A 13,232-nucleotide genomic window follows, 5' to 3' on the forward strand; every position below is an offset into this window, starting at 1 on the left:
AAGCCTCCCTGCACAGCAGTAGCCTCCCCGGAGAGGTATTCAAAGCCAGGTCAGTTGTGCTGGCCCTGCATGTGACTGGGACACTTCTTCCCCCCAGACAGGGATGGGGTTTTCCCGCACCAGTCCCCCAAATGGTTAATTGGATCTTGAATGCTTTATCGCTTCTTTCATTGGGGTGTGTGGTTGCATCTACTTTGACACAAGCCCCTTTCTGAATTGCAAGTTGGCAACAATAAAAGGGAGAAGTCTTTAATTAGTTATCTGGCTAATTAACTTTTACGGCACAGTATAGCTTTGGCATCCAAATACTGCAATGCAAAACATTGCAAACATTCAAACAGCGGCTCCCTCCCCACCAGGAAGTGCAGCTGCTGCCACTCATGGCTGCAGGGGAGCATCTCGCAGAAGAGGGCATCTCTCACGGCACCGTGCTCCTCGGACTCCTGCACATCCCCTTCTGCCCCAGCTCACCTTCTGATGGTGTTCAAGTCAGAGACACAGAACATACACAACTTCCCCATGTCATATTCCCCCACCCAGCATGTGCACTCACTCTTCTCCTAGGTGAAATACACAAGACTTTTGTATTTCCTGCTTGAAAGGGCTATGTAGAGATAGATCCCTACATCCCCCTGCCAGGCAGGGGAAGAGTTTCACAACCAGGGCCAATGTACTGGCATCCTGCCGTCCTGAGCCCACAGAGAAACCTCTCAAATTAGGCAGGGTGCCATCACGGCACACAGTAAGGAAATGCTCCCAAAGAGGGACAAGCTCTGAAGCCTGTGGGATGACCCCCAAGAGCACAGTTTGGCTCAGAGAGTACAACAGACAGGTTGCCAGAATTAAGTCTCTCTCTCTGTTGGAACATGCAGGGTCCCCACCACTTTTCCCACGCTGATCGGTGAGAGCTAGGGGTTTCGGGAGGAACGGTGCCCCCGGGAGGTTCCCGTGTTGTTATATCTGCACCTTGTGGGCTAGCACATGTTTTACTCTGTGTGCACTGGAGTTTCGCCGTTACTGCATGTCCAGGCAAGCTCCCTAACTGCTTTCAGCATGAATAAAAAGGCACTGTAAAGGGGAAAGGACAGGTTTCAAGAAACACAAGAGAAGAAGCATAAAAGTCTATTGACTCAAGTCCACTGGCTAACAGCATCATCCCACACCGCTGCCCCACTGCTCAGGGAGGCAGAAAGGATGGAAGAGGTCTGTCTGACTTCAGGCTGGGGCCCAAAATAAGTTTATTGTAGTTTGGACTTTAACTGAGATCCACGTAACTGCTCTGTTGAATGCACCTGTGGCAGAAGAATAGCACCAGGTCCAACCAAGGGGACAGGGATGAGCCGTTGCCCCTGCCAGTCGCTGCGGGACGTGGGCGATCAGCGGACTGGCACCTGACAGAACTGCTGCACTTGCTCAAGAGGCAAGTGGTTGCCTTTAATGTTACACAGCTGCCCAGGGAGGGTTGTGACAGGAGTGTTTCAGTAAAGCAGCACTGTGTTTGCACACCACAGGGCTGCAAACAAAAAGCAGGTCACAGGGAAGGTAACGACGAAGTCAGCTTAGAGCTGCAGCATGAGTAACCGCTGCTACAGGAGAGGGCAAACCCCTCTTGACATTCCTTAAACATGCACCCAAGACTCTTCTGCGTGTTCATTTGCTGTGAACAAACAAACAAACCTGTTGGAGAGAATGATTTCACTCCGTGAGCACAGGGGTTTTGCCTTACTCAGCAGAGGCTCCTCTTTGCTGAGGAAGAAAATAATCTCTGCAGATTTGCACCTGCTAGATGATAAAGCAGGTAGGATGGACAAGATCCCTGCTACAGGAGAAGAGATGAGGGGAAGGTTGTTCCCTCCGGGTACAGGCACGCACCTTACCATCTCTCTCTGAAACAGGGGAAGACCAGTCTGAAACCAAGCATGGTTTGGGCAGCTTCCCTCCCAAGCGGTGCGGGTGAAGCCCCCACTTTCCCCCAGATCAGCACTGGCCCATCCAGCCTGAGCTCCTGCATTCTGCTGGGACCACTCTGAAGTTGTCTCCTCCCTCGGTGCCACCGCAGCATCCGCTCTGCCCGACTGCAGCGCTAACGGTATCGAGGCTTACACGGGAGGGCGGCCTGCTGGCCCAGCACTACTGCTGCCTCCGCAGGTCTGAGGCAGCGCTCTCCTTAGGCAGCTCCCGAGGCCTTGCCTGACCTCCCCTAGTACCCACTGCAGTACAACAGTGTAATGGGCTGGGACACGAGTCCAGGATTTACACAAGGGTTGGCCTACAGGGTCCAGCTCATCACAGGATCACTGTACTCCCCTTACCCTGCAGGAACAGACTGTCAGGTGCTTGTGAGCCTTGTATCTGGAGCTCTGTCAGCTCTGGCTACTGTGTACAGGAAAGGCCCTTAGTTCCTTTAAAAACCCTGCCCTAGGAAAAAAAATAAATAAATAAATCATGAAATGATTCATAGCACTTGTATGGGGAACATTTTAAGGTTTTGTTTTTGCTTTTGCTTTTCAATCTAAGTCTTTTCAGACTTGGGTTAAAAAACAAATCAAGCCCATTCTCTTATTTTCTCCTGATGACAGGTTCCCCAGATGCCTGTCTGGGTCAGGGGGACACTGCTGCATTCTATTATTTGGCATTGCTCAGCCTTGTGGACTTTTTAACCTGTTAATTACCAATAGCAAATCGTTCTTTCTAAGCACAGAAAGGAAAACACTTCCTGAGCTGCAGAAGTTCAAGTATCCCCAGTTCCAGGTCAGAGCTGAGCCTTCAACAAAAAGGTTTTCCAGGGATGAGCGAGAAGGTTCAAGTTCACCCAGCTAGCTCAATAAAGACAGGACCAGGCTTGCTGCTAGAGCTCCTTGCCATTGACAGTCTCTGGCTGTCACTTCACATCTCTCCTTCTCTCAGACTCTGTGCCGTGCACCCCATGCCAAAGCCACAGCTGCAGCTGCTTGGGGGGGGCTGGGGCTGTTCCCGTGCCTCGTGCTCCTGATGCTTTGAACGCCTTTGCTGCAGAGCCTCCTGCAGAACTGCCAAAGAGCTGGATGCTGTCAGAGGGAGCGAGGTGCCAGCACCTCAGCTGCAAACGAAGAAATGCCATGTGGGGCAAGGGCTGCTCCATAAGCCACGAGCAGGGAGCTCAGCCGCAGGAGCAGCGCAGACAGGAGGCGCTGCCAGCAGTGTTTGCAGCATCACGCCCTGAGCGAAGCAGAGACGTTAATTAAACAGCAGGAAAGGAAAAGACCATTTAAAGAGCTTTGAGTCTGAATGACTAAAGGTCTTAGTCACCCATTTACCAAGTTCTCAGCCAAAATCTCCTTTTAAAATAATTTTTATCTGGATCATGTTCTCTTGAAAAATTTGTCAAATCACCCAGCAAGAACTACAGGGAAATGTCACTCAGATTGCCTGAGATTTCCAGTGTCCAGCGTGTCTGTGACAACCGCACCTCCCTGCTGGCAACATTCTCCTAGCCTGAGTGCTCTCACCTAGCACAAGGCAATGACAGCTGGAAGAGAAGAATATTTCAGAAAGAAACAAAATCAACCGGAGAAGACACCATGCAGAAGCTGCTCAGAAGGTTGGTTCGTGTTTGAAGAAATACTGAAAACATTCCCCCAGTCCTTCAGCGTGGTGGTGCTGGAAATGTGCGAGCACCTCAGAAATGTCAGGTGTGCTGCGAGTGGTGGCAGGTCACCGTCTGCTCCCTCCTTTAAGCTGTGGTTGAGAAATGTTCGTTCATTTTCGCGTACGGATCAGCGGCTGGGGTTCCCGTGGTGCCACTGCGGCGCGGAGCTGAGAGGCAGCGACACCTCGCGGCACGGCCCCCCCGCGACACGAGACCTGTCGCGACAGACAGCCCCGGTCTCAGGGCAGGCACCCTCCGGAGCGGGGCCGGCCCCGGGTCGCCCCCCGTTTGTTCGGCTGCTGCAGGGAGCGGGGGGGGTGCGCTGGGTCGTGGTGCTGGAGGCGAGCAGAGCTTGGACCCTCCAGACACTTTGCCTTTGTTTTTCCTCCTAAACTAGCCAAGCCCTGTAGTAAACTGAGATGTAGGTAACCTCGTGCAATCTATTTCCCAGCCGGGTGTCTGTGATGGTAGGAAAAGCATCCCCTCCTTCTGAGGACTCCGGAGGGGCACAGACCCCCAGGTGCCACCCTGCGGGTCCTGCACACAGCACACGCTGCTGGCCTGCGGGCCCTGCATGTGGCAAGGATCCCCATGAGAGTCCTCAACAACCAGGGTCTGCTCCCCAGCTTCATTACCAAACTCGACCTGAATCACCATAAAAAACTGCCAGTGACAAGGACTCCACTACCTCTGTCCGAAATGTGGTGTGGATGGAGGTGGAGTGGCAAGGATAAGGCAAAAACTGCAAAGGCACTCCCACTGCAGCTCTCCTGCAATGAATGCGCAGGGGATCTGGCCTCAGAAATCAGGAGAGCAATGTTTCATCTGCACTATGCAGTATTTTGCTATCTTAAATTTGCATTCACTCCAGTTCAGAGCAAAACCCAAACATTTCAGAATTCCCCAGGAAAGGAAAAGGAGCCAGAACCCCCTTCTCTGGGCAGGAGATACTGAAAGCCGCAGAAGCCTGGATACCCACCTGCCAAAAATATAACCAGGCAAGTCGCCAGCAGGGGAAATCCTTCAGGGTGCCAGCAGAAGTCTGCCTCGATGAAACACATTTGCAAATCTTCCTCTCCTATTGATCAGCAAATTCCTATGCAAAATGTTTCACTGGAATTTGGGAACTACCATTCTTCCATAAAGGTAAGTGGGAAACGTTTCTTTATGGACTAGGTAGTTGAACAGCAAGAACACACCTCAAAATACAGGCCATAGGCAAAGACTAAATTAATGTATGCATCATGTGCACAAAACATCAACAGGTAGGAAAAGAAAAGAAAAGAAAAGAAAAGAAAAGAAAAGAAAAGAAAAGAAAAGAAAAGAAAAGAAAAGAAAAGAAAAGAAAAGAAAAGAAAAGAAAAGAAAAGAAAAGAGATAAGAGGGAGGCTGCCAGTGTTGTAGGGTTTTGTGTGTATGTGCGAGAAAGAGAAATTTCATATAAATTAAACAGAGGTAGCAAAAGAGCCAATGAACAAGAAAACTACAGTTGCAGAGGCCTGTGCTATGAAGAAACAGATTTTTGGAGAAAGTTGTGATCAAAGAAACTTGTAGCAGGGTCTCCTCCTATGGCTTGAATCATAGTGTGCTCGGGGAAATGAGGCATTTGATTCCTCCCTGGTAAATATACATGTACAAGCTTCCACCAGTACAAACCCCAGCTCCATCAGCCGCTCTCCCACATAGTACCCAGAACCTGACAGCCACAGGGGATGGCACGAGGCCACCTGCTGGGCTTGGTGAGCCTCCCATCTGGGGAAGACCCAGAAAAGCCCATCTTCTCTGTGCTGGTGTTATCTTCTGTGCAGTAATATCATTTTTCCTTTCCTTTCCCCACAGCACAGGCCTGGAGGTGGCTGTGATGCGAACAGCAGGGGAGCAGTCTGGCTAACCAAACAGCGCACGTGGTCGGGCTGTTTCCCTGCTCTCACTGCTCACAGGATGCAGCAGCACAGCATGTCCAAGTACATGGCCCTGCACACACTGTACTCAGTGGCGTAGCTCACAGCTGTACCAGAACCTCTCCTGCTGTGTTTCTGACATGCACTGAACAAAACTGCTGTCTCCATGATTTTGCTAGGGGAAGATGTATGAGGCTGCACCGGCAGCAACTTAGGAACTCAGCTTTGCTCCAGGAGAGCTCTGGAGTTTAAAGGAGTTGTTGAAAATACAAATACCTCAAGAGTTTCATAGCTGCAAATGCCAAGGTCAGCAGCGGACAGGCTCATCGATTTGGAAGTGCAGGGGCCAAGAACCATCTGTGTGTTGGCACAGTCCTGACAACTGGTCCTGATCTTGACTGATAATTTGGGGGTGTTTACAAATAATTGATAAGTGATAACTGAAGTAAAACGACAGCAGCGCTGGCATCCAACAAAACACAGCCTTTATCAAAGGGATCCTCATCCTTTCGTTCCCCCATACTGTGTATGGGGCAGATCCCTGCCCCAGTTCTGCACTTTGCTTTCCCCACTGTAAAGCGGAGTAAATCTATAACTTGTAAAAAATAATCTTAACCTCATAACATAAATTGAGAGAAAATCCTTGGCTTCTTATAAACACAAGACTAACATAGTATCACACACTACTGCTTACTGTTTTTATTATTGCTAGGTTATTATCAGATATTTCGTGCAATAAAACCTTATTTGATTTCTATTAATATTTGATGGCCAAACAAGCAAATTCCAAAGGTCAATTTTCTTATGAAGTGCCTCACAAGAGAAGGCTAGCACCGTGTTCCTTTTGCACACAGCCTGTGACAGAGAGATCAGGTAAGTTACACGGGAGGGCGTTGTACCACAATCTTTACGACATTTTTGCTTTCATCAAAAGCAGCTTCACCCCTGCTCCCTTCTTGGCTCACTGTGCAGTCCTGTACGTGGGTTGTACCAGGAAGTAAGGCTGCGTGCTTCGGTGCAGTTAATTAACTACATGCTCTTCCACAAGTCATACAACTTAATACAGGAAAAAAGATGATGAAAAGGTAGCAAGAAAAGAAATATATTACAAGTGGAAAAGTTCTGCTTCAGCATGTCTGCTTGGAGGATCAGAGTCCTGGTAGCACTGTGCTTCCTGTGGCAGCCGAGAGGTACAGTACTGCTGGCTTTGTTACTTGCATTTCGCCATGCTATGGGGCTTTGCTTGTCAGAGGAAAGACATACACAGAGAAGTTTTAAGCAGTGAGAGTGGGAATGACCCACATCAAGTAAAATATTCTGCTGTAAAGAAATGGCAATTCAAAATCTGTCTACAGAACACGTCTAGTTGAAGAGTAGCAATGTATTTACCTGCCACAATTAGTGCCAGAAAGCACACCGGCAAGCCTGCGTGCTGCATCTTGCTGTACTTGTGGTACAGTCTGCCTTGGGAGAACTGGGCCTGAGTGCTGTGACCCAGTTGTGTCTGCCTCGTCTAGGGGCTCGGAGGTGGGAGCACAAGGGAGTCAGGCTGGAACTTGTGGGGTTGTAAACCGGATCGCAGGGAAATCCGGTGAGACCATGGGGGAAGCTGCTAAAATTATAGAATTGGATGGGTTTCCCACACTTAGGTCCTAATTCTGAAAGCTGTTGAGATGAAGACATTTTATGAGAGATGAGGAAAACACAACTACGACACAGACATACCTGTTTCCAAAACCAGTTTACAGTTAAAAATTAATTGAGCTGCTTAGAACAATTTTGAAAGCACCTTGATCAAAAACAGGTGATATTTCCTATCCCCAGAGCCCTGCTTAATCATTACATAATTGTCCCTTTCAATTAGGTCATATTCAGCTTCCCCCTCCTCAGAATGTTACATTACTGTCAAAAGATTTTGACATGATTTTGACATGGACTCCAGGAGAAGGATCTCCACCAGATGTGGCATACACTGTGAGGTATGAAAGGTAAGTGCTTATCAAGGATGTCTCATCGAAAGTATGGCACGATGCAAACATCTGTGGATGTACGTTTAGCAATGGCATTACTATCAGTGATCTGACTGCATTCTTTCACCAAAACCAATCCTTATCTGTCTGGAAACTCTGAACTCTGAGCAAGATTTGGTGTCTTTCCTGCAAAACACTTCCTTCTCTTGCTCTATGAAGTACAACAAAACAGCATGCTTAATATTGTGATGTTTGTTTCTTCTTTTAGCCAGGAACGCATGGACAAATGGATAAAGGTTCGTCATTGTAAAAATATCCACAGTACCTCTTGCAACCTGACTTGTGTACTTCCAAACTTCTTCATTAAATTCCGGGCTCGAGTGAAAGCTATTTCTGGAAAACTCCAGTCGCCATGGGTAGAATCCCAATTCAAGGAATACTATTTGGATGGTGAGTGCCTGTTGGGTTACAGCCTGGCTGAAAGGACACCCCAACAACAGTGCTTGCTTGAGCAAATCAGTTAAACCACATACAGAAGAAAGACAAAGAGTAAGAGGCAGCTTTATGAATACCAGATTTGAGAGTGCACAAACAACAAGCCACAATGATTTGAAAATAGTTTGTAGCAGGTATCAGAATTTGTTTCATCAGTGCTGTAGGTAAACAAGCTGGTTTCAAGCTCTCCACAGTGGAAAGACAGCACCAGCAGGGGTATATTAAATCAATTTTTTTTAAAAAGGTATTCCTTTGCCTTCTTTCTTCCTTCATGTCCGTCACAGGATATTAGCTAGAAGTTTAGATCAATCACATAAAATATTACTTCTGTGAAATTATGATGTAAGCAAGCACTATTCTTATGTCTGATTGATCATTTACAGTGGAACTGGCTCCCCCAGTGCTAAATGTGAATGTACAGGAGAACGTACTCCATGTGAATGCCACCTTCCCTTTGGCCACCTGTGTGGAGAGTTTCTCCTGGATGTATGACTTGAACCTTTGGGAAGCTGGATCTGAAGACAAGGTCAGTAGAAGTGGCATTTCTTAGATGAAGTGGAGGAATGATGCCCAGCTGAATTGAAATGGCTGCAAAATACTAGGCAGAGAGTGACTGGATCCAGGGCCTAGAGAAACTGAAATGGTCAAACCAGAGTCAAACTAAAGCCAGAGAAGAAATGAGTGCATTACAGTCGGCATCCTTATTTTATCAGTAACTCCCTCTCTTATTCTATTCCTATTTTTATCAGAGAAAATGTGATGGTGAGGCTACACCACAGTCAGCATAATAGAGAAATATCTGAGGTTTAAAACAGCTAGTTCAGGTACTGCTAACAGTGTAGCTGTGGCAGCAAAGAACATAACCCACCTGAAATCCCACCCAAGAAACCATAAGGCCTAGGAGAGATGCTTGCTTTTTGTAGCAAGTGCCACTCCACACACCTAACCACTGGAGCCATGCAGTATGATGAAGAGAATCATAGGCTCAAAAAGTAGAGAAGCAGCATCTGAATAATGAAAGAATCATCTTTCTAACCATCTGTTCTTTTTGTTTCTAAACAGAAGCAATACGAAAGTATCTTTAGGAAGAATACAGTGACTATCGACACCACTGCGCTTAGAGGCAACTACTGCTTGAGTGCCAGATCCTCCTTCCAAAGCATTGGCTTCAAGTACAGCAAATTCTCCCAACCAGTGTGCATGGTTTTAAACCGTAAAGGTATGTCCCAAGGAAGGATGTGTTAAGATGTCAAATAGGAGTAGGGTTAAGTCAAAGATTTCCATCAAATCTAGCTTTTCAACAACAACAACAAAGCCTTCCAGTTAAACAGATTGGTTGGATTTTCTGGTGAAAGGTGACTGCTTTCTATAGAAATGTTTTCATTAAAAAATTCCACCTTTAATGTATTTCCAGAAAATCTTGAAATATTATACTCGAGTTATGGTCACGCTGAAATTTTGGGAATTATCAAATTTCTCCTAAAAAAAAAAAAAAAAAAAAGTTAATAAAGTCTCATTTTTGACCTGCTCTAAGTAAGGCACTGGCTGGTATCAACATTCATTTCTATCTGTGACTCTGGCTTAGAGGCTGGTCTTAGGCAAATCTGTTATCTTAATTTGTAAAATAAGGCTCTCAAGCCATAACATTTTCTGAGACTTCTAAAAGAAAAGCTAAGAATAAGAGCCCATTATTTAAATTTACCATCACTTTAATTTGCTTAAAATGTTATCAACTGAAAAAAAAACTTAGTAACATTGCTATGAAGATGATGCCAGAAGTGATCTACAGGGTCCAGCATCCAAAGCTCTGACCTTAGTGAAATAACCAGTTTCTCCTCAGAGATTATGGAGAAAATGAAGCTACTTTTGATAGCATGCTCTGGTAAAAAATTAGACTCAGCCTGTTTATGTTGAAAGAAAAAAAAAAAAAGAAAAAAAAAAAAAGAAAAAAATAACAAAGAATAAAGGAGATTATTTTGCTCTTTTTCAGCAGTGGAATGGAAGCTCCCATACTCTGCCATGATCCCCGTGTTTGTCTTCCCCGTCCTTCTGGCAAGTGTCTTCATCGCCTGGCTGCTGAAACAAGACGCTAAGCACAAGAAGCTGCCTCGTGCTTTGGTACGGCCCAGAGGCTGGGCTGCCGCCCGACTTGATGTCTGGCTGATTTTCGGAGGGTGGCTGGGGAGGAGTGGAGGAGCTGCATGTGTGCCACATTTCTCAGTTCTGCATTCAGAAATACCGTTATAAGGCAGCTTTGGTTCTGGCATATCCTATGTCCAAACTTCTCTTTTAAAAGCACCACCAACTCTCTGATCTGTCTTGTTTCTTTTCCCTGGTAGGATTTATCTAATTATAAAGTTGCTGGACCACCCTTTCACTGTGAGCTCCGTGAGCAGTTCCTCGTGGACTCTCTGACCTGCACAGAGCAGCCAGTGTCACAAGGGAAGAAAAACAGAACGTCACCAAGAAACAACCTACCATGTATGACTTCTTTCTTGTCGTCATCGTCATCAGAAGAGGAGGAGGAAGATGAAGAAGACAGCAGGACTTTCATCCCATACACTGAAATGCGTCACTTTCCAAAGCGATGTCTGAAGTACCAGCCGTCCAGAACTGCTGGGCCAGAAACAGGCATGGACTCCACATCTGGCGGTCTCTCTGTGGACAGCGGATCTGTGCTGGACTTCACGGCCTCGGGTTTCTCTTTCTTTCCAGTGAGACAGAATGAAGTGGACACCTCAGGATCCCATGGAAGTGAAAAGGCATCCCTTCCTCACAGCTCCTCTTTGGGAAGAATATCCCTCACTGACGTGAGATTCCCAGGTCCCGAGGAACACGGACAGCATGACACAGACCCGGAGGACTGCCTGGAAATGACCCTCCTCCAAACACCGCTGAACAGGATTTGTGCCAGCCTTCCAGCTGACGAGCACTGCCTGCACAGGAAGCATCAGCACGTCACCACGTGTCACCAGAAACCGCTAGCTGATCTGCCCGTCCAGGTCAGGGAGAAGTCACAGCTCAGTGTGGATCCCAGCATGGAGCAACTCATCTGCTTTCAGACCTTACAGGTGGCAGAAGATGAAGGTATTGCAAGTGACTGTGACAGCGATCATTTTATAGAAGGGACACCTCCTGCATCCACAGTACTAAGTGATGCATTTGGAACTTCAAATATGGAGGGAAAATATAATCAAGAGTTTAAATTAAAAGGCTATCAGCACACACATTACATGGGAAGAAGCTAGAGTACCCCTGAAGTTCTGTGGTGTGCCTGGAAAGTGGTAGAGAACTCTAGATACCTGGGCAAGGGTACCTAGACAAGAGCAAGGACAAATAACTGTCAGTGCTGTGTTTATTTATTTATTTATTTGTCTACATGGAATTTTTTCTATTGATGTCTGGCCTATCAAGGATACGGCTTTAGGGACAAAGGAGGTGTATTTTTACTGCAACGTAACTAATGGACATTCCCCGTGCCTCTGTACAAGACAGATGTGAGACAGCATTGAAACCACGGCACAAGGCACGCTATCTGAACCCAGCCAGGGTGAGGCATGTGTGGTACCTCATGGAGCTATCACGCAGCTAACACACAGTGCCTTGTGCTCACTTGAGAGCAAGATAACTTTTACATGTGAGTTGTGAAAGGCAAAAATATTTCTGAGATGACAAAAACATAACCCTGTGTGAAACCATCAGATGGGTTCTGAAAATGCAGCGTGTTGTGCCCGCATGTTGGTTTGAACCAGGATGAAAACACCGAACATCACATTTGCTTCTGTATAATGGCAAAACTGCACTCCTGCTTGGCTGGAAGCACCTTACAGAGACATTTAGCAACCTTTGCTTTTTATGGGATGAAAAGATCTCCCTCTCAATCTACAGAGATCACCTTCTATGTTTCAGTGGAGTGAACTGAAGTCAAAGTGAGAAACGTGCAGCATGTTTGTTTATTTATTTTGCTTTTTTATACAAATGTATATATACGTACTGATTGCCCCTGCTGTGCAGAATGAGAGCTGCTGCATGCAGAGGAAATAATATTTTCATAGATAACTGTGTGTGTGTGTGTTTATGTTTCCCAGAACTGCAAAGGGTGACTGCAGCTCATCTTGAAAAGCATATTTGAAAGCAGGACCCCATCATGGGCATCCCATTTCTACTGCTTTTGTCCGAGTGAAGTTCTGTGAAACTTCTTGGCTAGGTCTCTATCTTGGTCACTGAACGACCAGGAGCGTGGCTGTCTCTGTAAGCAAAGAATCAAATAGGAAGTCCACCTACAAAAGTCACAGGAGGGACAGGACCACTCTTGACATTGATACTGACTTTTGCAGAGTATTTTTCATGTGCACCCTTCACATCCCACAGAAACATATTTTCCCATTTTTTTCCCCAGTAAAAGGAGGAAAACAAAGCATTTACAGAAAGAGGGAGTCACACAATAGCCATTCTCTGCATTCAGAGAGAGTTGTCTCAGATGAGGGAAAGGTGTTGATTGGGGCTATTAATATTGACATCTTTAGAGAATTGGGAGAACAACATCAGAAAGAGGTAGGGGGTTATATGAGGTGTTGGGTACTGCTTTGAAGAGGAAAGCAAGACACACTAAGATCCCAAATTAAAAATAAAAATGGAGGTGGTAGAAAAGATTAATCAACTAGAATTCTACTTTTTTTTCTTACCCATTTCTCCCAGAGTATCCTTAGGTACATCCTGTACTGTAATGCCTCCTGTCAATTTAGAAAGAGATAGATCATCCAAATATAATTACCACCCATTTTCTTGTGCAATCAAGAAAACCCCCTAGGCTTTGGTTTCCAGGAAGCTCAGAAGTTGTGTAACCTCTACAAAATGATTTGGACATGTCACAGCTCTGCAAACAGGGCCCGTGACCAGTTCTTGGTCTTGTCCAGGTCTTCTCAGGATGGAAGCTGGGGAGAAGGCTGCAGGCAGGAGAGCTGTACTGGTGGGGGCAGCATCCCACTCCTAGATCTTTTGCCAGGGCTTGAGACCTGCTTTCCACTGGAAAGGGACGAGGGGCAGCCAGAGCCACCTCTGCTCGAGCAGTCATTCTGTATCCTCCATCCTACTTAGTGCCTGTAGCTGTGTGACAAGGAAAGCTCTCCATTCTCATCAAGAGATATGATACAGTCCTCCAAAAATCTGACCATTGCTCATCTAAGCAGCCACTAAAATTAACTGTAGGTCTACAACTGCCTCTGAGAAAAGCTATGA

General features: G+C 46.4%; 1 protein-coding gene across 1 annotated transcript; it reads left to right on the top strand.

Annotated features, from left to right (window-relative positions):
- Nucleotides 1–6,521: 6,521 nt before the first annotated feature.
- On the top strand, nt 6,522–12,053 carry IFNLR1 (interferon lambda receptor 1). Its single transcript, XM_084496951.1, has 7 exons — nt 6,522–6,719; nt 7,394–7,517; nt 7,768–7,949; nt 8,378–8,520; nt 9,057–9,213; nt 9,985–10,112; nt 10,334–12,053. Exons 1-7 carry the CDS (start codon nt 6,662–6,664, stop codon nt 11,240–11,242), a joined length of 1,701 nt encoding a protein of 566 aa, XP_084353077.1. The 5' UTR covers nt 6,522–6,661; the 3' UTR covers nt 11,243–12,053.
- The last annotated feature ends 1,179 nt before the right edge of the window (nt 12,054–13,232 follow it).

Source organism: Aythya ferina (assembly GCF_964211825.1).
Source record: "Aythya ferina genome assembly, chromosome: 24".
NCBI classification, from domain to species: domain Eukaryota; kingdom Metazoa; phylum Chordata; class Aves; order Anseriformes; family Anatidae; genus Aythya; species Aythya ferina.

Bases quoted from the DNA above. Each gene is read 5' to 3' on its own strand.
- IFNLR1 (XM_084496951.1), top strand. From the start codon at position 6,662: ATGTCTGCTTGGAGGATCAGAGTCCTGGTAGCACTGTGCTTCCTGTGG. The intron at 6,720-7,393 runs GTACAGTACTGC...CCTTTCAATTAG, and splicing joins CTTCCTGTGGCAGCCGAGAG to GTCATATTCAGCTTCCCCCT. The intron at 7,518-7,767 runs GTAAGTGCTTAT...TTCTTCTTTTAG, and splicing joins TACACTGTGAGGTATGAAAG to CCAGGAACGCATGGACAAAT.